Source organism: Cervus canadensis, chromosome 3 (assembly GCF_019320065.1).
Source record: "Cervus canadensis isolate Bull #8, Minnesota chromosome 3, ASM1932006v1, whole genome shotgun sequence".
NCBI lineage: Eukaryota > Metazoa > Chordata > Mammalia > Artiodactyla > Cervidae > Cervus > Cervus canadensis.
This window is the reverse complement of record NC_057388.1, coordinates 8,728,921-8,754,485: the sequence shown is the minus strand read 5'-3', so window position 1 is coordinate 8,754,485 and position 25,565 is coordinate 8,728,921. Positions and strand designations below refer to the sequence as shown.

Sequence of the window (25,565 nt, the reverse complement as noted above, 5' to 3'; positions counted from 1 at the left end):
TGTTAAAGATATTTTCCAAAAATGTACCCTGTAAGTTGGCCTTCCATAATTAAAATTCAGTAATTAAAATTTTAAGAGGGGGTATGCATTTAATAATGTGATGATAATTCAATACCATAAGAAGGTAAATGTAGGCTTGGCTGAGGCACTGTTACTATAAAGGACAGAAAAAAAAAACCACTGTTTACAGCCTCAAAGGGATATTTAGAAAATAGAAAAAGTGAAAGGGAAAGTGAAGTCGCTTAGTTGTGTCTGACTCTTTGAGACCCCATGGACTGTAGCCTACCAGGTTCCTCTGTCCTGGGATTTTCCAGGCAAGAATAGACAGATGAAGGTACAAATATAAGCAGGACTGCACTAAGGAAAATTGTAACTAATCCAACCCAACCCAATCCCCCATAAAACAATTACCTCAGGTGATGCAAATCCTAGATATTCCCAATCCCATGTTCCACCAGCAAAGCTACAAGGAAATTAAACACACCATTTGATTTATTATCAGTACAACAAAGTACAAATAATCAGACCCTTGTTCTTTGAACATTACTTCTAACTCCTTTGCTTGGAACTTGCTTAAGCAAAGACCAACTACTGAATATAATTAAAATAATTCTTTCATTATTTTTTTCAAATTCTATGTTGTTTTGTTTATGTAAAACAGTGGAAAATTAAAAATCACCATGCTATACCAGAGTATTTTTTATGATTGCTTCTATTTTTGAGTGTTTATATAAAAATAAGGGTCCAAGGAATTTTTAATCCTTAAAACTAGTACAAACAAGAAAATATGCTTCAATTTATAATGGCAGTGTAAGTGTCTGAAATAAAACAACCAAACTCAACTTTTCTTTAATGGATGAGTATGTGGATCACTTACAAAAGTTTACTAACATCAGATTTCTAATTTCCTCGCAACTTTTTACCAGAAAATGCAAGTATGATGATAACAATTTGGCAAGGCTTCCAAATTCTACATCATAAGATGTCTATGACTATCAAAATGACACATTAGAATACTTGTTGAATTATGAGTTCATTGAAGTGTGAAATTTACCTAGCTTAATTAGTCTGAGAAACTACAGAATGACCAACAAAAAATAACAAGAAAAACAGAAATAGTACTGGAAGAAAAAAAAAATCACCAAAAAGAAGTTAATATACTTTTATCAGCTATCCATATTTCAGGTATAAGTAACTTTCAGGAATATGCATCCCAGATGGACAAAAAATACACTTGCTGCCTCTGTGGCTGGTGCTAGGGTGAGGTTCACAGTGTGTATCCTTTTTACCTGCGTCGTGGAGCTTCCGGTGAGTCTGCAGGAGCAACTCCCCGAGCCACAGATGCCAGGAACTCTTGCCTTTTCTGCTGTACAAGGCATGCAGCCTTGATGATCTTGTGGCGGGGTGTGCGAAGGTAAGGCCTATTGACTTTTTGGGCAAGGTCTTCAGTGACCATTTCTAGGTCTGTCTATGTTAAGAAAAAACACACAAACAAAAAGATTATAGGATAAATGGGTAAGTCAATAGCAAATTCAGTGTCTGTCTGGTTAAATCTAACTCTCTTTTGAAATCAGAAAGTAACCCAACTTTCGTAGTAACTTCCAATTTAACATGTAAGTTTTAGGAAAACAGCATTCATTAAACAGGCATTTATAGCAATGTAGTTGGTATGGATTACAAAGTAGTAGTGAGTACAGCAGCTGTATAAAAAAATTTTATAACTTGTCTGTGTGAAAAAGAACTAATAAAATTCAAAGCATTATACATGCAAGTGCAAGGCCACATGGCACAGACTTTATGTAAATGCTGAAGGAAGGTGAGGCAAGGCAAAACCTTTGGGATCTGGGGCTAGGTCTGGAAGACCTCATGGAGAATATGAATATCAAGCACTGAAAGAAATATAAGACATAAATTAGTAGAGGGGAGTTTAAACGAATGAAAAAAACATCCGTATCAAGAGGAGAAAGTTTAGTTACTTCAAAAAAAGAAGAATGTATAATGTACTTGGTTGGCTACACTCATGTCAGTTGGCTTAAATGTTTTACTTATTTTTAAAAGTGCTCTAAGTTTTTCTTTCAGTTGCACTGTTAAAACGAACTGGCAAACACCAATTTTCTCATCTAGTAAGTGATGCTGTTAGTTTCATTTTTGAAGATAAGATTCTATCAGACCAGATTTCAACCTCAACCAGTTTAAAACAAATAAGTGTAGTAGGAAATGCTTGCCTAGCTCAGAGCTCCCTCGAATCTGCATAGTGACAAATTCAAACATAAAGAAAATTTCAGTTTATTACCGTAACTTTTGGTTTATTTAAAAACCATATTAAAAATGGAAACAAAACTGTTTATTACACTTTAGTAAGATAAAACTTAGTTATAAAGCGGTTGAGAAAGGAGAAAATCTGTTTTTCATCATAACTACATTTAAGTTTAATAAAAAAAGATATCTTACTTGCATGAGTTCAAAAATTTCTTTCTTTGTGCTTTTAAGTTCTAAGAAAAATCCATATGGATAAGAACACTTAAGAATGCGTCGAGTTTTTAAGAGCACATGAACTGCATCTTCAATGAAAGTGGTATCTGGACAGGCTCCTTCAGCTATAAAGTAAACCAGGCACCGTAAAAAAATTTTTTTGCAAATACGCTGTTATAAAATTAATTAAATGACTAAGTTTTCTTAAAAGAAAGGTGAAAAAAAGAAGGGACAAATCTCTAAGAAGAAACTGAAGAAGCTATATCATAAAATGGACTTGACTCAGACTAAAAACCTATGTAAAACTCATACATTTTGCATTTATGTGAGCTGCATACATTTATAAATGGAGCACACCCCTGCAGTAGCCCAGGAATGCAGTCCTAAAGGAATGCACACAATGACCGTGGATTCTGCTCCCACCCTGTCTGTACACAAATCCAACTTTAGGTCACCTCAAAGGTTCCAGGCTTCACTAAGTTTCTCAGGTTGTCCATGGCAGAATTTTGCTTATCATGATTTAGAACAAATGCCTTGCTAGGGCCTCAAAAAAAAAAAAAAAAAAAGAGTCTAATTATAAATTATGCTTCTGCAAAAATGATACTGTAAGGTAAAAGATCCATCGTGGGAAACTACTGGGTAGCAAATGCTATTAGCAGTAAATGAACCCTTCAGGGAGAGAAAGAGCAGAAGTGGGAAGAGCAGCTTTATTTCTTCCTTTCTTAATTTTCTTCTGATTCTTTCTTATATCTTACTATGCTATCTAGAACCTCCAAAAGGTTGAACAGAAGCAGCAATTCAAATCTACAAATATTTATTTTATATTTACATGTTTGGGGCACTGTTCTAAGTATTAGGGACACATCGGTGACAGAACATACTGTACAACCTCTGAGGATTTTTTCTTTCAATTTTTACTGTGGACAATTAACACTTTAAGAGTTTGCTATTGGCTTGATATAGTTATGTCATTACTATGGTCTAAGAACTAGTAATTAACAAGGAGATTAAGCTGCTATTGATGCTTTTTGTCCCATTCTAAGCTATTTAGCTTACGGTTATTGTTTTAATAAGGAAGTTATTCTCATGAAAAGGCTGTTAGTACTCACTACTTCTATAAAATGGACCAAAAAAACATAAAGATGATCGATTGCATTTTGGGCTTAAAACCTTTTATATATAAGCTATGATAATTTTAAAAATATGACTTTTTAAAACAGACATGCCAGAACCTGTATGCTGTATAGTCACTGTGAGGTATTTATTATATTCTAATTATGTAAATAGTATTCAATCCATTTTTAGGGATTTTCTTTTTGAACTTCCACTTTAGGAACCGTAAGTAAGCGCTATCTCATGACCTTGCTTTTTGACTCCAATGTCCATTATTTACTAATGAGATGATTTTCTCCCAAACCTGCACTTGACTTCCATTCCATAAGGCACTCTGCTAAATTTCTCAAGAATTTCTGGGAGTTAGTCATGCAACCAGACAGCTTGTGAGTCCTGCTCTGTTGACTAGGTCAGGAATGCCTTTTCGGTCGCATCGGCCACGGTGCTGAGTAAGCAAAACCATGCTGTGTGCTTACCGGCCAGCAGTGGAGGCTGCACTAAGAGGAGCAGATGAGGTAACCCAGGCGGAAAACCTAATCAGAGGTCTCAAATGCTAAACTGCACTCTGGACTTCAAAGAGCTTCAAACTGCCAAATGAGCTAATGGAGATAATATATTCCTTTAAGGGTCTTAATCTCCTGCCAAAGAAGTGACTTAGGCATGACAGATACTTTACATTAACTGTCACATGTATCACTTATAACTTACTTTCTTTGAGAGCTCTACTCAATTGCTCCATCTTTTCTTTGGCTGTTTTAAGAAGGCGTTGTTCTAACTAAAGGAATAGAAATAAACACATCATTTTCTTTCTTATTCACAACAGTATTATTCAGTACATCTGAGATGATATAGGACATACCTGATAACTATGTTCATGATTTTTAAATCTTGTGTAATAGTGCATAAATCTGTCAAGTTCCTGAAATCGCTTGTGTTTTTTTTCAGCCTAAGAAACAGAAGTACACAAAGGACTTTTATAATACAAACAAAAGTACTAGCTATTAAAATTGGACTTTTTTTTGACCACACAAAAAATTTTTATTAGTAAAAGATAGTAATGCATACAAATTTGCTGCTTGCTTTGTTGAGAAAACAATAACCAGTATAAAGTCTTGAATTTGTATTTTCTGTGACAAACCACTGAACCCACTATTCCCAGAGTGTGAAGTAAATATGTCTCTCAAGCCCTATGGTCATCACATCTTCAGTGTTTTATTATACTGTTTATTGCTATGGACCGAAAAGGGTCTCCCATCAAATTCATGTTGAAGGTCTAATCCCCAACATGACTGTATTTGGAAACAGGCCCTGTGATATCACCCTGAGGTGATAAAGGTGGAACAAGGTCCTGAGGCTGGAGGTCTAATCCAGCAGAGCTGGTGCTCTTACAAGAAGATGGAGGGACACCAGAGCTTGCTCTGTCTCCTCACTGTGAAGACACAGTAAAAAGACAGCTGTCCATAAGCCAGGAACAGACTCATCACCAGAAACTGAACTGGCACAGATCCTGATCCTGGACTTCATAGTCTCAAGAACTGTGAAAAATACATTTTTGTCATTTGAGCCACTTGGTCTATGGGATTTTGTTATGGCAGCCAAGCAGACTAAGATATTTATTGTATGAAATAACAATATGATATTGTTCATATAATGTTAAAATTATTTTTAAGTCATTTTAGAGATATGCTGGGATATATGTCTTTTCTGATATTACCCATACAATCAAGAAAAAAAAAAAAAAAGAGCCCAGGCTTATAGAGCCATTTTGTTTAAATTAAAAGCTATTTAAAAGTGTATTGAATTTAATGCCTCATTACAATAAAGGTAGGAAAAGAAGAAATGCAAAATACTTCCACTGGTATTAAGGGGCTTAACCAGAGGTCTTGGCTTAAACAGTTTTCTCTACCTCCACGGTCATTTCCTTGGATTGCTCCTCCACATGCTGAATGACTTCATAGCGAGTACATCTGTAATATCCTCCAGTGGAAGAACTATGTTTTTTCCATTCTTCCAGACAAATCCAGCAAAAGTCATACTTGCACTGCAAAAGAAACATGTGCAAAAAAATGTGCAAACATATCTCCCCATGTTGGTATGCAAATTACTTTCCAATTCTTAGTTAATCAGTTTGTTGAGACTGAACAATCCTGCCTGTGTGACCAGGGACACAAACCTTCTCAAAGACAAGCTCTCTGTTTCAGGTCTTCTCTGAAGGCCTTATCTGCATTATGGAAAGATGTGGGGGTAATTTAAAATTATTGTTTATAAGGATAAATTAAAATACAAATAATATTATTAAGTAATCTCAAGAAATCTTTAAAAATATCAATATGATACTTTTTCCAAAAAACAGAAACAGATACTGACAAATGTTTCATTTTTCACGTGCACAGCAATCTTACTTTGGTCTCTAAAGCTCTACGAGTGTATCTGAAAACTTCTGTTGACTTTGACAAACTGGTTTTGAAACTGGGAATAAGTTAAAAAGGTCTTTAATCAGAACATCTAGCAAAAAACCTATTTCTCATTAAAAAAAATTCTTTCTTAATTACTGTAACTTGCAAACAATGCTAAAAATATGAGCATTCCAGTATGAAAATATATCCATTTTTTTCCTCTTAAATGCTTATGGATTTTGAGTCAGAAAGATCTTCCTAATTTAAATCGATGTTTTCTCGTGGTAAGTTTACAGCTTATTTTTAAAAATTATTTACATCTTTGATCTGTTCAGAATGTATCTGGGTATTCAGTATGAATTAAACTTTTGTCCACGTGGCTGTCCAGTTGTCTCAGTACCATTTATTACACAGCTCACATTTCCCTACTGGTTGGCGATGTTTCCTTTACCAGCACGAAATCCCCATGAATGTATCTATTTTCTGGGCTTTCTTTCATTGATCTGTAGATTCATGTGCCAGAGCTATGCTGTTTTAATTACTGAGCCTTTATAGTGTGGCCTACTATTTGGACAAGGATAGTTCCTCCTCACTGTTCTTTTTCAGAGTTTTCTGGCTCTTATTTCGTTTCTCCATATGAATTTTTGAATTAACCTGTCTAGATGCAGAAATAAAACCTGCTGGTATTTTTGTTTCAATCTTTCTAAGAACTTTGTTAGCTTTCCATTTGTTTGTCGGCTTCTGTGACCTAAAGTTAGAGGTCTTAACATTTTCTTCAGGTACTCTTATACGTTTCTTAAGCTTCTTTCTAGATAAAGGAAATCTCTTCTTTCAGCACATACTCTATCTGGGTGTTGCTGGAACACGTGAAGGCTATTACTCTCTGTGTATTACTTTTGTATTCTGCTAGCTAATTAAATTTTTCTTGTTTGCAATAGTTTTTCAGTTGATTCTTGTGGGTTTTCTAGGTGTACAATCATGCTGTCTATAAAAAAAAGACAATTTTATTACCTCATTTCTAATCTTTACATCCTCAATTTCTTTTCACTGTTGAATTATGTTGACTGGTATCCTTGGTCCAATGTTAATAATATTTGTGATGAGAGCATTTTTATGTTGTTCTCAATTTTAGGAGAGTACCACTAGTTTCCCCACTAAATACCATGCTAATTTTTGGACTAAGGTAAATTTATTTTTATCATACTTAAAAGGAAAATGATATGTATTCCTGAGTTTTTGTTAAATGCTTTTCTACCATCTATAGAAAATTTACATGGTTTTTCTTCTTGTATCTATTAAGTTGAGGTACAGTAATAGCTTTTTAAATATCAAGCCATTCTTATATTCCTGAAATAAACCCCATGTGACTAATTACCTTTTTAAAAAATTTAAAACATGTTTTTTCATTTAGATATAACCAATGGTCAATTACTCTTCTAATGCACTCTGCTGGATTATATTTGCTAACATCTGTATTTTCTCCTCCAATATCTTATTTAGGACTCATTCATTGTTATTTATAAATAAGACTGATCTATACTTTCAATGGGGTTCCTAGGTGGTGCTAGTGGTAAAGAACCCGCTTGCCAATGCAGGAGACTCGAGATAGGTGGATTCAATCTCTGGGTTGGGAAGATCCCCTGGAGAAGGAAATGGCAACCTGCTCCAGTATTCTTGCCAGGGAAATCCCATGGACACAGGAGCCTGGCGGGCTACAGTCCTTGGGGTTGCAAAGAGTTGGACATGACTCAGTGTGTGCGCGTGCACACATACACATACACATTCAATATTTATCAAGCGCTCATATCAAAGTTCTGCTCATTTTATTGCTTTTAAAGAAGACATTGTTGAAAAAAACTCTTCCGGGGAGTGAGTTTGTTCAGATATTTCTTCTAGGGTTAGTTTAATAAATTAAATTTTCTTAGAAAATCAATCCATTTCAAGTCCAAGTTCAAATTTATCTGAAAGAGTTGAGCAAAATTATCTATTATTATTTAACATTCTATGATAAGAAATTTTACATTCTATGATGAGAAAAAGAAAATAGAACTTTGATAATCTGTAATTTTTTAGTTGCAGGATATAAATTTTCCACAGAGTCAGATCAAAGTTCAAGTGATTTCAAATGTGTAAGAATATAAAATTTAAATAGTTTCCTAAAAATCATCTAAAGGGAAACGAATTTTTTAAAAAAATGAACCTATTTTTATATTGCCAAATCTATCATTCTTTTAAAATGTTTCACCATTTTATTCCAGATAGTAAAAACTATCTATTGAGCAATTACAAACACTGAAGAATTAATAAAGGTATATTATCATTTAGTCATTGTGTTAGAATATGGATTCAATTACATATGACTTCTTGTTCTACCTTAATAGTTAAAAAGAAAAAACTCTAAAAGCATAAAAACTTTCACTTTCTAGATGTCTCCTTTTATGTCATAAGAATGAAAGAATTACTCATCAGTTTCCTCTGTTGAATGCAAATACTAAAACAACAAGATTCTGTAAAGTGATTATCCTTCAATTAAAAAAAATAGGATAGGACAGGGCCTGAGTTTGCTAGAATGAGATAGGACAGGGCCTGAGTTTGCTGGAAATAAATTTTATTTGATAATGTACAGAAATACTGACCATAAGAAGAAATAGGTATGTGTTTACATACATATAATTTTAAATCAACTATTAAAAAATGTTGAGCAACAACAAAAATAAGACTATTCTTATAGAATGTAAGTAAGTGCTCCTTTTATATATAACCGAAACTTAAGCAAACTTTAAGATAAGTTACCCTGTATCATTAGCCTGATTAGTTCATGAAAATTTTATTTACTTGATATGTATTTATCAACTATTTACTGTTGGTGAGTGCTATGACTGAAATAAAGGTAACGTTGGATTTGGTCTTTTTATTAGTACTCCAGCTGTTGATTTTTTATGGTCAACCTTTTGTTGTGTAAAAAATTTTCTTTTACACATCTATGTAGTCTGTATCAGACTGTCCAAGAAAAAACTAATATGAATGTTGGAAACACAACTGCATATGAATGAAAGAATTTTGGTCTGATCAGCTGAACTAACCAGCACTCCTGAGCATTGAGAATACTGTGTACAAAGTTTTTCTTCTGAGGAAATCACTGCTGTCTCACTAAGACAATTCACTCATGTTAATTTATTATAATATAAAATCATCTGGTAACTGTCATTATTTTTGAAGTCATAGTAATAATCATCATTAGCTTCAAGGTAAAAAAATCAGTAAGTGCTCAGAGAAGATATTGATGTCTTTTATCGAAATCTTAACTGTACGGGTTTCTTTCACATCCTAAATCAGAATAATTACATTGTTCTTCTCTCAATAATTTTAAATACATATTTTTATATACATGGCAATTCCAAGGAAAAGGAAAAAAACTGAGACAATACAATTAAACAAAAATGGTCATGAAAGTAGGCATGGGTTAATAAAATATTCTTAACTTCTAGAATATTTGTTTTAAATATAGTAGCTTCTTTCTGTGCAACTAGGTCAGGAGGGTAGCCTTTTGAAAGTAATTATGTATATTAATTTTTAGCCAAGTGACATTTTCACTTTCAATATAGTAATGAGTTACTTATTTAATTAATTTTATTAGCAAATCTAAAGTGTGCACACTGCTTTGGGCACTTTTCTTATACAGGATTTAAATTTGGGCTTAAAGGAGTTGCTTGGGGCCTGATTTGAACCTTAAGACTAAGCAGTATGCTCCAAAATAAGCTTTGTAACATCTCTATGTAAGGTAGCACTTGATCATTTACACATACACAGAACTCTCTCAGGATCAAGAACTCCGGCATCTCTGATGTGAACAAGGGCCATCGAATCCTTACCTTTGTTTTTAACATTCACTATGATTGTAAAATTTAGTAATATAAATCAACATTTATGTTAATTAACAAAGAATGTAGAATACAATCTCCTAGAATCACTCTGAAAGACAAGATTTTTATGCTTACAGTATTTTTCCTTTGGATTCACAATCAAATTAAGGTTCTAACCGCAAAGCAAGTACAATCCTCTTTAACTTACCTTAGCACACTGCATATGATTGCATCCCTCATTCTTCTGTATCGGAGACTTACAATTAGCACAAGGCTTGGAATTAGTTAACAACCAGAGACAATTGGCAGCATCCTCATAAGCTTCACTGACTCCCACGACTTTGGGGTATTAAGCACAAATACAAAAATAAACAATTTAGTGTACAACTTCAGATGGAAAAACACTCAAAGTTTTCTTTGCAGGTTGCCTCTCAATTTTAAATATATATACTTATTTTCCTATCAGAGACTCCTATCAGAGTCTATGGCAAAGTTTTTAATCCATGATTATTTAAGATAAACTAAAAATGAATCCAACGATATGTCTAGAACTAAACTCATCATTTCCCCCAAATCTTCTCCTTTCCCTATCCCCTGCCCTGGTAAATGATTATCTACCCAGAATCAATCTAGGAAGAACATGATCTTGGACATCTTCCTCTTTGCCTCATCTGCTGTATCCCATGGGTTCTATCTCTTACTCTCTCATATCCATCTCCTCTCCATTTCCAGGTAGGATCCTCCAAACCTTTTGCCTAGACAATTAAAACACAGAAACCAACTTATCTCCCCAGATCCTTCTCCCTCGTCCCCTAAACCCACACTATACTGCCTCTGTAAGATGATCTTTTAAAAATACAAACCTTTAAATCTTTTAGTTGTTCCTCACTGACTACAAGATTAATCACATTTCTTTAGCAAAGAACACAACGGCCTTCATGATTTGGCCACTGACTGACTACCTGGCGAGGTCCTCCCATCTGCTATCCCGACACCAACCTTATCCTCTTCACCATCTTATAAACCATTTATTCTACTTTAATATGAGATCTGCAAGCTTAAAGAATGCCAGGGTTTTTAAGGACTCTAAATTTTACATTTTATATTCTATAAATCCCTACCACCACCTATGGAGAGATTTAGGGGCTGGAGAGAGTGGCACATGCGTAATTTAAAATTTATTTTTTCCTGCAAGATTGTCAGTACTCAAGTTTGGTTTCTAATTTCAAGTACAAAGGTAAGTTCTACCTTTTCTTCACTGAAAGAGATTTTGAAAATCACTGTGAAATCCTTGAGTGGTCCATTCTGTTAAGGCCCTCATTATATGCAGATTGTCTAGAAAGGGTGGGGTAAGAGGTGAGCCCTACAGATGAAAGCAGGGGAGAAATCAGACTCTAAGTTTTGAAGTCTAAAAGAAAAAGTCACTCAACTCCCAGATTCAAATCCCTGAAGAGGGAAGGGGACAAAGGTCTGTGCGGGCTGACCCTTGGGAAGTAGTTCTGCATATGAACTGGAGGCGCTGAGCACCAGCAGGAGCCCTCTGATGGAGTCCAGCAGTGGAGGGGGATGGTGTCTTGCCACACGGAGCCCTTAGTATCTACCTACTTAAGTTGGTGTCAACAACAGAACAGCAGCTACTGCTCGACTGTAAAGCGCTGCTATTCCACATAGCAGAGAAACAACTGCAGCAATGAACTGCTGACTCCACTCCATTTCTAAACCCACGTGGTAAGATGGTTTCATTAGGGTGCTGGTGCAGAGAATTCTTTGAAAATTTCGTGGAAAACAGGAGTTTCAGAAGGAACTTACTACCCTTACCCTTAGCGGCTGCTAATCAACTCTGGAGGTAACGCTGTTTACCAAGGGTACTGCTATAAAACCTAATTTCTAAGTACAATGTCTGATTTCTGTTTAAAAGTACTGGCCTTTCTCCTCCCTTTAGCAAACCATTATTTTTAGCTCAGAGGCTCCAACATATTCTTATGACCTTTATTGTCCATTGTTACAATAAATAAAGCACAAAGGCATTTAAACAAAGCAGCTGTGTGGCCTGCAACATAACAGTTTTATTCTCGCACCCTTGGAGAAAGAATGCTAGTTTCTGATTGCATTCTAGGGGATTACATGAAGTAAATGGTGTTCAGAAAATAATCGACTATCAGAACAACAAATCCTTGTGCTGGAAAAAAATGCCTTCACTACCAGTGCTCTGAACATGCTCATGTCAGACATCTGCCCTTTGTATATCTTTTCTCAGTATCTCCAACATGAAGGTCCCTTCAATCTACCTGGTGAGCCCTCTTCACCCCTTCAGACTTCCAAACTCTTCTTTCAGCTGCATGTCTAATATAGCTTGATCTTCTTTCCTTAATAGTCTAGTCTCTTTGTAAGAAAAATTGACTTCATTCAATCAAGTATTACAGTATAACAATATATTAATATAATCAACATCCATAAGTGAAAACTAAGTTGCTTTTAAGACTTTATTGTGAAAAAAAAAAAAGACAATTCTTAAAAAACTATTTGAACTTCATTTAATAACTATTATTATGAAAACACACTGGTGTTAAATTTTTATAAATTATCATTTCACAGAAAATATAATCATTCCTGTTTTTTGCTCTGATTAGCTACAAAAGAGGTAGGTTTGGTACTGAAAAACGGTGTTTCAAATTTATATGGAATTAATTATTTCTTTTCTTCTTTTTTTTTTTTTTTTCTTCTTTTCTTCGAATTAATTATTTCAATTGAGCTCAGTATATTTTCTAGTTATTTCTCTCATCAATTAGACTCTGTCACTCCTTTTAGGTCTCATAATTCAAAGACTGGAAAACCAGGGATAAGGGAGAAAACAATCTCATGAATCTACCAGTTCTGTTGAAAATTCTTATGCCATATATATGTGACCCTGACCTAAACTAATATGTAAACCCAATACAGCAGGGAATCAAACTTTTCCTTTTTAGAGTATTATTTTTGTATTAGTATATTTAACGATGATGTTCTACTTACGTATTACAATTGGCCTATTATTGTTTGCTTTAAGTCTTACCATAAATGTCATACACTTCAAAGTGGCTATTAAGAGTTTACTGGTCACCACCAGCTTTCACTGTGGTGGGTGTGCATCAGGACAGTGAGAAAGTTCTCTCAGCAAGAGGGAATTTTCTCATCTAGGAGAGAGGTAGGGAAGGCTTCATAAAAATACTTGATGCCTAAGCCATATCTTGAAAGGTGATGGATGTTCCTCACACAGATGGAACAGGAAGGGCATTCTAGGCTCATGTGCAGTAGGGCTGTGAAACAGCACGGCATAGCCAAGACTGAACGTGCGGGGGTGGGGCTGTGTGTAACGCTGGGAATTTTCTCTGCAGTCTTGCTGTTGGCTCCCTCTACAGTAGACCACTTGTGGGTGTCCTGGGTCTCTTGCTTCCTATCCAATTTTCTAAAGTTCCTCCATCTTTCTGAAATAAGATACCATTTGGGACTCTTTGAGGGTGATCTTCAGTTTTTAACTTGAGGTCTCCCTGTCTCTGGGCACCAGAGATAGCCATGTATACACCGTGTACACCATTTTCTAATTCTATTTGTCTTCTTTCTTCATTATCAAGATCTTTATCTTATGCAAGGATATTCTGTCACAATTCCACCAAGAGTCCCTAACTCATCATCCACACTTGCACCTGACTGATTTTTCTAAGCAAACATCTTCAGTTATCATCCACACTTGCACCAAAAAGGAGTTTTGAGAAAGGAAATGATAACTGAAGATGTTTGCTTAGAAGAATCAGTCAGGTGCAAGTGTGGATGAAGAATTAGAAAATGGTTAATTCTGTTAATAGGATAAATTCAGACAACTGGGCAAGAACTCTTTCAATCTGGCAATACCTATCTTTCCAGCCTCATCTTTTGCAAATTTCTCCCATGGACCTTAATTTTAATCTCTACAGAATGTATAAAGACATGCAGGTAGGTGGGCAATAGCAAGCCATCTCTAATGGAAATATAGATGTTTCCAGGTGTTAGAAGCAGGAAAAGGAAAGCAAAATCCAATCATCTTACCATATTTAAATGTGTTGGAGGGTAATGGTAGTAATATCTCTATGGAACTCTCATATACAGACATACTACACACAGATGGAGAACAGGGAAAATGGATGGGTAACTGGAGAGCAATGACACAGTCTACCTGGTATTCAGAAGAGAGATACGATGAACCAGGGGACCAAGAACAATCTATACAAGCCTTTCTGATTTGGGAAGCAGATGTTCAGAAGATATTTGACTGAATTATGAATGTTCAGGAAAGAAATGATTAATCAGATATCACTATAAAATATCCTAAGACTATCCAGTTGCCTTTGTTCCTGTTTAAAGGACATGTGTTTTCTCATCATGTGAAAGAGATCGCCCTCATGGTCTATTAATAAACTGCTATTCTAGTCTACCTAAGTTGTCTCTTTTCCATGGGTCTGAATAATCCGCAGTCAGTGCACAATATCATCTTGTGAATATAGAATGCTGAGAACCATTTTTCAGGCAATGGTATATTGTCCAATATAACAGTAATACAGGCCTGAGGAACTCAAGGCTGCCAGCCAGTCTCTTCCAGTACTGCTTTAGTTGCTGACAGATATGCCTCTGCAGTATGCTAACATTCAATTCATATCTTGCTGCTGTCAGGAGGATTCCTTAACATCCTCTGTCCCCAACCTAGTTAGTTGTTATTGTACTCTCATCTAACCTAACTATGTTAGCTACCATATGATGCTATAATATCTGGCTGCTTCCCTACTAGCCTCTGTACTCCCTGGAGACTGATGTCATCTGTATTGTGTGCTTTGCTCATAATAAGTGTAGATGAACCACGTGAATTCTTAATCCTGATTTGCAATACCTCAAACGCCAATATTTAAAAAGTAAAAAAACTCCAAATTAGTTTTAATTTATATTAATTTAAAAGAAAACAGCTGTCATAAAATACGTCAGGGGGTAAAAAATTACGGCAAAGCAGATATATTTACCTGTCAAACATAGGAACTGCTATTAGGAAGGCTAATTCAAACCTATTCTATTTGCCCTGTGTCACTCAATCCAATCTGTTAGCTTCCTATCTGTGCAATGGTATAACTAGCATCAGTCTCACAGCATTTCTGTGAGGATGAACAGAGATATTATACTTAGAGACATCTCATTATAAACTAGTTAAACAGACACTGCATTTACTATAAGTAAATCTACAGAACCACATAATACCAAGAAATTGACTGGCCTTACCCTCTACTGGAAGCTTCCTCTCAGTATAGACCATGCATTTCTTTTCATGAAGTCTAGAAAAGCTGGTGAGCTCACTCCAAGATAAAAGGGAAGGACTACAGGAGCAGAACTTAGTGTGAGCTTGTCTACCTTGGAGTCCTAATAAGTCCGTCAGAAACAAGGAACCCGTCTATGCTTCCCCCTGAGCTCTCCAAAATGATACTGGCTAGAGGGCTTAAAAGGGGAGCTCTGCATTAACAAACTTGAAAACTTTAGAAATGAAGACTAAGAAACAGGACCACGTTATCTTTGGAATGCTATTAGAAAATATGTAGCTATCTAAAATTCCCCTTACGTTCTTCCGGTTTCATTTCAGTTATTTTTTGTAGCCAGTTTTTCCACGTTTGGCAGTCACAAGGCTCATGGGCTTCACCAAGGCACTCCCTGAAGAAGAAAACATGGAAAAGGCAATTTAAAAACATCCTTCATCAACATCAAGGTAAAAGAGCAGGTACTGTTTTGAATGTAAAGTTGAGAACACTGAGGCACAGCGGCCACTGAGAGACGAAGCATTTCAGTAGAGGAATGCGAGCATGACTCGACAGCTCGGCAGCACTAGGTCAGAGTTTTCCTTCAGCAGTGCATCTATTCACACATTTTAAAAAGCCCTAAACAGATTAACTAATATTTATAATTTAGTCCTTCAGCTTCCCAGGTGGTGCTAGACGTAAAGAATCTTCCTGCCAACACAGGAGACATAGGAGACGTAGGTTTGATCCCTGGGTGGGGAAGACACCCTGGAGAAGGAAATGACAACCTACTCCAGTATTCTTGCCTTCTAAAAGCTGGTGTGGGTTGTCATTTCCTTCTCCAGGGTATTTTCCTCATCCAGGGATCAAACCTGCATCTCCTGTCACAAAGAGTTGGACACGCCTGAAGTGACTTAGCACGCAGGCAGGCCTTAAGAGCGGTAAAGATATTTTTATCATTTAGGTTCTGTCTCACTAACAGTTTAAATTTTTGCAATTCAAAGTGTGTTTCCCTGGGGAACAGCACTGTCATTACTTGGGAGCTTGTTTATGTGCAGAGGAGCAGATCCCATAAAACATACTGATTAGAATCTGCCTTTTCTCAAAATCTCCACATGACCCTTCTGCATTTTAAAGTTTGGGAAGTACTATTTTACATCACACTCTTGTCACTACTTGTACCTCTGAATCCCCAAGTAACAGCAAGGGCAATCTAATTTACTTTCAAGTCTTTGACAAATCCTAATTTTCTGTTCTATTGGCATTTGGCAAATTTTGACTTAAATAATAAAAACCATATCAATTTATTATTTGTAACTTAATTATATATTCTTTCTATAGGCAGGCATATAAAAGTCAAACATTAAAAATGACATAGAACCATTACAAACTGTTTAATTTATATTGTATAGGACAAATTGTTACAGTTAATAACAAAATATCATTTTTTGGGAAAGAAAAAGGCAATCTATAGGTGCCATCATCACCATTATCATCACCAGTGTCATTTTAAACAAAAATCTTATTTACAGTTTAGCTTTGTTAAGAAGACGGGCCAACTGACAGATAGAGTCTTACAACCTATGAGGTAACATTCCACTGTGTTAAGAATGTATCAATTCTACTTCATACCCATGGCTACTATTTTTGAAAAACAAGACAGAACAAGTGTATGGAAGAATGTGGAAAAACTGGAACCCCTGTGCATTGCTGGCAGGAATGTAAAATGATGTTATGGAAAACACTTTGGTATAGTTCCTCAAAGAGTTTCAACAGGATTGAAAATAAGGACTCAAACTTTTATGCCAGTGCTTATAACATTATTCACAATAGCCAAAAGATGGGAACTACACTGTTCACTGACATATGACTGGATAAACAATGAATATATATATACATTATATATATACACAGTGAAGTATTAGTCATAAAAAGGTATATCTATACACAATGAAATGTCAGTCATAAAAAAGAATGAGCTTGTGATACATGCTATAACATGGAAAGAATCTTGAAGACATGTTAAGTGAAATAAACCAGATACAAAAGGATAAATATTGTATGACTCCACTAGAATAGGGACATTCATAGAGACATAAAGTAGAATGATGGTCACCAGCAGATGGGGTGGGGAGGCAGGATGGGGCGTTACCGCTTAATGGTTACAGAGATTTTGTTTGGGATGATAAAAATGTTCTAAAACGGATGGGATGACAGTTTCACAACACTGAATGTACTTAATGCCATCAAATTGTATACCTAAAAAAATCACTATGTACTCCTTGAAAGAATAATTTTCTTAAATTTCTGATTATTACCATATTTGGGGAATCTTTTCCAAAACTGGTTTTATGTAACTTAGCTATAATTTAACAGCCTTTAAAAAAAATATTGGGTTGATTAAAAGTGGAGGTAGACGTATTCAGTATATATTTTAGCACATACTAAAATCAACTCTGCTTTCCAGAAATGTAAGGGATATCTGTTGTAACTGTTCATTTTAATTTGACACATATATTAGAGTAAGAAATACACCACAGATCTAAGAACAGTATTTCCATGTGTTGTCTGAAAATGGAATACAGAATCTATACTTCTCATGAATCATCAAAAAAACCCCAAATGAACATAAAAAACCAAAGTGCAGAAATTTTACATATCTGCAATATCTAAAACAAAACAAACGAAGTCAGTAAAATACATTATTCTCAATAAGTTTAGGATTTCCCTCCTCCCCCGGAAACTAAATAGCATATTCAATATTTTTTTCCTAGTAGAATCAGGATCAGTATGACTGACTGTGCTGTCAGCACATTTTCTGACAGAAAAAAGAAAAATAATAATGGAGGAAGGCGTCCTTTGCTTTCAAATAGAGTCTGAAAAAAATGAATGCCATGTCTTCAAAAGGCCGTGCTTGCTTACTAGTGGGCTTGGCTCACGGAGGCCATTCTGCATTAGAGAGCAGTATCAGTTTTTCTTTTCTAAAACCTCACAGGAGGGCACAGGTGCTTCCTCAATCGCTAGCCTAATCAGTATGATCATGTCTGAGTGTTACAGCCCATTGGCACAGTTTCCACCACTTTCCAATGCAATGCTAATGGGTATAAAATGCAATGGGTATAAAATGCAATGGGTATAAAAAGAAGCACATGAATAAACGAGGAGCTAGAGCAGAAACCACGACTGAGAAAGTGTTGCCACTGAATACCACCAAGATTCTCTGAAAACTAAGACGTAAGAGAAAACAAGCCTGAACTTCTGCAAAGCACCGTAATGACAATGCTATCAGATGTCAGTAGGTGACTGACCATCTAGATCTAGCCATGTGCAGGAAGAGACAGTATTCTGATAGGGATAATGAAGATACTGGAAAGTTCTGCAGACGCTGGAAAGTTAAACTCCTGAAGAAAGTGTTAACCAAGACACCAATGACTGGTGGCAAATACTTTGACAAATTGCCATCACACAGGCTATTGGGAGAAAGCATTGTAGGTTCAGTTATCAGGGGCACAGAACTTGTTGGTGAACAAGTTAGAACAGAAGGGCTGTCCTGTGGTGGGAAGGAAAATGCCCGCTCCCACCCTCCCTCCTAACAATGAAGTATTCATTGTGTCCAGGCAGACATATCCTGGGGACAGCTCTCAGCTGATTCTGTCACATTTAGTTCTTAAAAAGAAGAAATTATTATTGGCATTTCTGATGGTTTTTGCAATCATATTTAGCAAGTATTTTTGAACTTTTGGGAGAAAGAAAGAAGCAAACCCTGAATCACATGCTTTTATTTTATAAAGATCTCACTTGCAAAGCTTCCTTTTGCATGAGGCAGATTTTTTGTCTTTGAAACATGAGATAAGGGCAGCAGAATTCTACTTAGAACTTCTTTTTTTCTTAGAATTTCTGACCACAGGCAAAGCTCTGAATACAGTCAGTGAATATGAGTAGGAAGCTATGTAAAAACAAAAAATGCCAATTAATGGTTAGAGAAGTAAAGCAATAGAAAAATCCTAGAAAATACATATATCATACACCTACATATATCATTCTTGTAGCTTAACGAATTTCAAAACTGAAAAGTAAGGTTAAGCCTTGAATTGCTGTGTTAGAAAATGATGATACTATTCGTATCCTACCACCCTACCACCAGAAGGAGTAAATAAGTGTGATCTTAAATCCACACGGCCATCCGCAGACCCCTTAAACTGGGATAAAATTCGAACTAGGGCCTGTGATTTTGGCATACAGTTTCCAATGGAGATTGAGTATATCCAGCCTAATATTTTGGAGTATGAGAAAGAGTAAGCTGACATATTTCTCTAAACATTACACTAGAAATGCACAGCGTCTAGCATCATGTCTGTGTATGCACGTTTTACCATCTCATCTATCTTGGTAGGTTTCTCTACTAGTTTCCATATTTCCAGTTAAGCCACACTTGCTACCTATAGCATACAAAGAGAGGTGGGGAAGAATGTAAGAACATAAAAGCAAATTCTGAGTAAAAACTAATAAAAACTAGACCACAGAAACCAGAGTTTAAGAAGACAACGCCAATCACAGGTTTTTCTTTCCTTTCAAAACTTTATTACCCTCAGATCTCAGGAAATGTTATCGTCTTATCTTCTAAATATTTTACTAATTTGTGTTTTCTATTTTCTAAAAATCTTACTAATCTATGGTTTCTATTTTTGTAGGCTCTTCACCAACCCTCTTAATCAGAGAGCTCAGAAAATGATTTTCTGAAGGACAGTACATAATTAATAACACTCTAGGTGGAGTGAAGGTACTAGAACTTAAGTTTCTCAAGAAAATAACTTCAAATAAGTTCTTTTATTTCCTTATTTTAAATACTCTTACTTTAAATAAAGTAGACTCATATTAATCTAAGGATAATTTATCTACAATTAAGTTTATGTACATTCATTAACTCACTTCCCACTTCTGTTGCTGGATCCTTATCTCTTCTGCTGGGGTAATGAGGTGGAACTAAGGGTCAACCACTGAATGATAAAACATGTAAAATTAAAAATCTGTTATTGCTGTTTAGTCGCTAAGTAGTATCCGACTCTTTTGTGACCCCATGGACTGAAGCCTGCCAGGCTCCTCTGTCCATGGGATTTCCCAAGCAAGAATACTGGGGAGGGTTGCCATTTCCTCCTCCAGGGGACCTCCCTAACCCAGGGATCAAAACCACATCTGATTTGGCAGGCGGGTTCTTTACCACTGAGCCACTTCAGTTTAGTTCAGTCACTTAGTCGTGTCTGACTCTTTGAGATCCCCATGGACTGCAGCACGCCAGGCCTCCCTGTCCATCACCAACTCTGGAGTTTACTCAAACTCATGTCCGTTGAATTGGTGATGCCATCTAACCATCTCATCCTCTTTCGTCCCCTTCTCCTCCTGCCTTCAGTCTTTCCCAGCATAAGGGTCTTTTCAAATGAGTCAGTTCTTCGCATCAGGTGGCCAAAGTATTGGAGTTTCAGCTTCAACATCAGTCCTTCTAATGAATATTCAGGGCTGATTTCCTTTAGGATGGACAGGTTGGATCTCCTTGCAGTCCAAGGGACTCTCAAGAGTCTTCTCCAACACCACAGTTCAAAAGCATCAGTTCTTCGGTGCTCAGCTTTCTTAACAGTCCAACTCTCACATCCATACATGACCATTGGAAAAACCATAGCCTTGACTAGATGGACCTTTGCTGGTGAAGTATAACCTGTCTGCTTTTTAATAAGCTGTGCCACAAGGGAAGCCCAAAAGTAAAAATTAGGCATGTGTTTTTTAAATGTTGTGAAAAACTACCTCATGTGGATACAGGCATGTGGATATACTCTAAATATTTATTCAGTATTTTGTTGCTATTGTACTTGTTGAATCTGATTTAGTTATGAAAGGAGTAAACATTGTTTTTCTTTTATTAATCACTATATTCAAGCAGTTAGCATAGAAGCCTAGCAAACTTTTTCTGTAAAGGATCAGATAGTAAATATTGTGAGTTTTCCAGGCTACATGGTCTCTGCTCCAACTACCCAATACTGTCATAGTCTGAAAGCAGCCACAGAGGATAGGTAAACAAACTGACACAAGAGGGTATGGCTGTGTTCTAATAATACTTTATTTTAAAAAATTGGTGCAGACGCTACGTTGTTGAGCACCTGACCTAGAATTCAGTGCTATATATAGGTTGGCAGTTCAAGTAATAATTTTAGTTAATGATAATGATGATGAGTGTAAGAAATAGATCTTTCATGGTAGGGACATTTCCCTAACTATGCCTTTTTACCTACCATCTAGCAGTGCTACAATTTGACTTTGGATTCTGATAGGTATACTAAATAAAGATTAGTGTTTTATATCCACCTCAAATATATCCTTGCATATGTGGTAAATCTGGAAATGAGCAAAAAGCATTACAAATACTATTTCTTCCTCTGATCATTAAACAAAAACAAAAGTTATTATAATTGAAACTACTCTGAATAAAGTATAATGCTGATGTTAGACAAACATACAGTCAAGTGACTACACATACTGACTATACTGATTATACTGATTCATTATTGATTTATCATTACTGATTTATCAGTTCATACTTACTAAGTACTTATCAGGCACTAGAAATTATATAAAACACAAGATCCATGAAGTGGTTTCTAACTGGAACTGTGCAACAGAATCACATAAGAGTTTTTTTTTTGGAGCCCCACTCCAAAATCCACTAAATCAGAATTTCACTTGTTGGGGTCTAGAATGAAAATATGGAAAAGGTGTCTTATATTAAACTCTGGGCATCCCTGGTTAAGTATCACTGCTAGACACTTCTACTTTAAGAAAAAATATCAAACTAAATATTTTCTAATCTAAGGTCAATAATTTGGTATTAAAGCTCAAGTTCATGGGCTCTAGCATCAAACATAGAGGGGGTCTAATCTCATTTCTACCAGTTCCTAGCTATATAGTCCAGGGCAACCACTCTGCATCTAAATTTCCTTATCTGTAAAATGGGTATAATAACAGCATTCCATTCACAGCACTGTTGGGAGAATTCAATATTTGAAAATTTTGACAAGGTGGCTGGCACACGTCAAGCACCCAGTAAATGTAAACTATCACTACTGTATACATTTTTTAATGAATAATAATGGTATCAAAAATACTACAACTTAAAGGCATGATTCGGAGTATAAAGTCTCTTTAAAAACTGTCAGAAAGGTGACTAGGCTATTCCAACTTGTCCTGTACTGACCAGCAGAAGAGGTGTCCTTTTCCACAGTCCACAGCAGGAGCTCTGAGCAAGGGGAAGCTGAGTGTATCAGACCCAGAGGTGTTTGATCCTTGTTTTGTCAGTCTGACTGCTCTTTCACAGCCTGGAGTAGGACACCATTTAATGGCAGGATTATTTTCAACAAAGGCCTGTTTAAACAGCAATAACAAAACATAAAAAATATTTTAACTCTCAATTCTAACACAGTGTACCCTATGTCAATTTATTTCAAAGTAAAAACAGAATGAAATGAAAAAACAAACAGTAGTCAGTCTCAAGAAATACTTAAAACAGTACTGGAATGTATAAAATAAGAAGGAAAAAATGTGGCAATTACCTTAGTAATAATGTTTAAAATTTATGTATTCTTTAATCTAAGAAGAAAGTAGATTGATGACAGAGTAAAAATGCAACTATTCATACATAAAATGTGTAATTTAAAAATGTTTTCTCACAATATGCCACTTTTCTGATGGAAAATAGTTATAATAAATAGAATCTTGAGTATTAGCTGTATTAGAATAATAAATTTCTATATGGTACTTTAATAATACATAAAAATCAATATTACAAACACAGTTATCATATGATCCAGTAATTCCACTTCTGCATATATACCCCAAATAATTAAAAGCAGAGACTGGAATAGATATTTGTACACCCATATGCATAGGAGCATTATTGCTGCTGCTGCTGCTAAGTCACTTCAGTCGTGTCCGACTCTGTGCGACCCCATAGATGGCAGCCCACCAGGCTCCCCAGTCCCTGGGATTTCTCCAGGCAAGAACACTGGAGTGGGTTGCCATTTCCTTCTCCAATGCATGGAAGGGAAAAGTGAAAGTGAAGTTGCTCAGTCATGTCCGACTCTTAGCGACCCCATGGACTGCAGCCCACCAGGCTCCTCTGTCCATGGGATTCTCCAGGCAAGAGCACTGGAGTGGGGTGCCATTGCCTTCTCCAAGGAGCATTACTAACATCAATCAAAAGGCACAAACAACTCAAATGTCCAGGGATGAAAGTGTGGATAAACAAAATGTGCTACATACATTATTGGAATATTACTCAATCTTAAAAAGAAATTCTGATACATGCTACAATGTGAATAAACCTTGAAGACATTAAGCTAAGTGTAATAAACCAGGCACATAAGGATAAATACTGTATGATTCCACTTATGTGAAATAATATTATATGGATATAATACGGTTTATAAGGATAAACACTGTATGATTCTACTTCTATGATTCCACCAGGCTTCCCTGGGTCAGGAAGATCCCCTGGAGCAGGAAATGGCAACCCACTCCAGCATGCTTGCCTGAGAAATCCCATGGACAGAGGAGCCTGCCAGGCTCCAGCCCATGGGGTTGCAAGAGTCAGACACGACTTAGCGACTAAATCACCACTGACTGCCACCACTTACATAAGATGCCTAGAAACACACAGAGACAGAAAGTGGAACAGTGCTTACTGGTGGCTATGGGAAGGGGAAATGGGGCATTTGTGTTCATGGAAACAGAGTTTCAGTTTGGGATGACGATAAAAATTCTAACCATGAAGGGTAATCATGGTTGCACAATAATGTAAAAGTACTTAATAACAACAAATTGGTCACTTAAATCTGTTTAAACTGGTAAGGTTTATGTGTATTTTGTCACAATAATGAAAAATGTAAAAAAAAAAACCCAATATTATCATACTTTCTGTGTTAATGAAACAGTAGGACTTCTTTCTTAAAAGTCAATATATTAGGGTTCAGACTATAAAAAAATCTGAACACTCCTGTTAAATCACACAAAAAAGATTTGCACATAGTAATGAATAACTCCTGAGTAAAAATAAAGAAGATGAAATAAACATTATAATTTATTATATGAAACTATTAAGCAACCTAGATGCCCATCAGCTGATGAATGGATAAGGAAGCTGTGGTAGATATACATCATGGAATATTACTCAGCCGTTAAAAAGAATTCATTTGAATCAGTTCTAATGAGATGGATGAAACTGGAGCCCATTATACAGAGTGAAGTAAGCCAGAAAGATAAAGAACATTACAGCATACTAACACATATATACGGAATTTAGAAAGATGGTAATGATAACCCTATATGCAAAATGGAAAAAGAGACACAGAAGTACAGAACAGACTTTTGAACTCTGTGGGAGAAGGTGAGGGTGGGATGTTTCGAAAGAACAGTATGTATATTATCTATGGTGAAACAGATCACCAGCCCAGGTGGGATGCATGAGACAAGTGCTCCGGCCTGGTGCACTGGGAAGACCCAGAGGAATCGGGTGGAGAGGGAGGTGGGAGGGGGGATCGGGATGGGGAATAAGTGTTAATCTATGGCTGATTCATATCAATGTATGACAAAACCCACTGAAATGTTGTGAAGTAATTAGCCTCCAACTAATAAAAAAAAAAAAAGAAACTAATACTTGAAATATAAAAAAATCCATAAATTTCCAGGTTGATAATCTTTATTTCTAAATATTTATACTGAGGAGTAAAAATACATCATTTAAAAATTTAAAATAGCTACTATTTAATATGAATTTTTTTTGACCAATTAGTTACAAAAGTTCAACACGCAAATCAATAAATAGTTCTGCATATTAGTTTTATTTTCTGGTAAACTACCATTGCCACTTTTTACTTTTACTTCTATCATGATTATAAAATAATACTTTAGCTTAAAACTTTAATTTAGGCCACTACTCCTTTATTCTGAGAGACAAAAGCCAGAGTCCATTATTTTACTTTCGAAAATAAAACAAAAAATTAAAATTTTTAATATAGGTTTAATAAAATTTAAATTGTGGAGATCACACAGATTAATTGGCAACATACCTTAATATCAAACTGTAGGTATCGTTTGTCCATCTCCTTAGAAACTACACTTTCTATTATATCCACAGGCACAAGTTGGAAGCAATCATACGCAGGGCAGAAAATGTTGTGAGCTTCACCTTCTTGAATTTTCAGATTCAAAAACCTAATAAAATTGTCAATTGATAGAAAAAGGGCAAGGATACAATTTATTTGCATATTCTAAGAATTTTTTCCTGATGCTGAATTTTCTGTTAGAGTATAATTAAAATACACCAGTAAACAAAGGGTACAGTATCAACTGTAATACATTAACTCACATAATTCACAAACACTGAACATTTATCA

At 35.7% G+C, this 25,565-nt stretch overlaps 1 protein-coding gene across 3 annotated transcripts in view; it reads right to left on the bottom strand.

Moving 5' to 3' along the window:
- Positions 1-25,565, bottom strand: part of ANKIB1 (ankyrin repeat and IBR domain containing 1) — a 145,384-nt gene that overhangs the window by 9,724 nt on the left and 110,095 nt on the right. For all 3 annotated transcript variants that reach the window (XM_043462572.1, XM_043462571.1, XM_043462573.1), the window contains 10 exons: positions 25,239-25,383; positions 22,370-22,536; positions 15,456-15,544; positions 10,053-10,183; positions 5,492-5,626; positions 4,445-4,531; positions 4,294-4,360; positions 2,452-2,597; positions 1,290-1,468; positions 412-463 (listed from right to left, as the gene is read on the bottom strand). In XM_043462572.1, the coding sequence (XP_043318507.1) occupies positions 412-463; positions 1,290-1,468; positions 2,452-2,597; positions 4,294-4,360; positions 4,445-4,531; positions 5,492-5,626; positions 10,053-10,183; positions 15,456-15,544; positions 22,370-22,536; positions 25,239-25,383 (1,198 nt within the window). The remainder of the gene's footprint in view (positions 1-411; positions 464-1,289; positions 1,469-2,451; positions 2,598-4,293; positions 4,361-4,444; positions 4,532-5,491; positions 5,627-10,052; positions 10,184-15,455; positions 15,545-22,369; positions 22,537-25,238; positions 25,384-25,565) is intronic.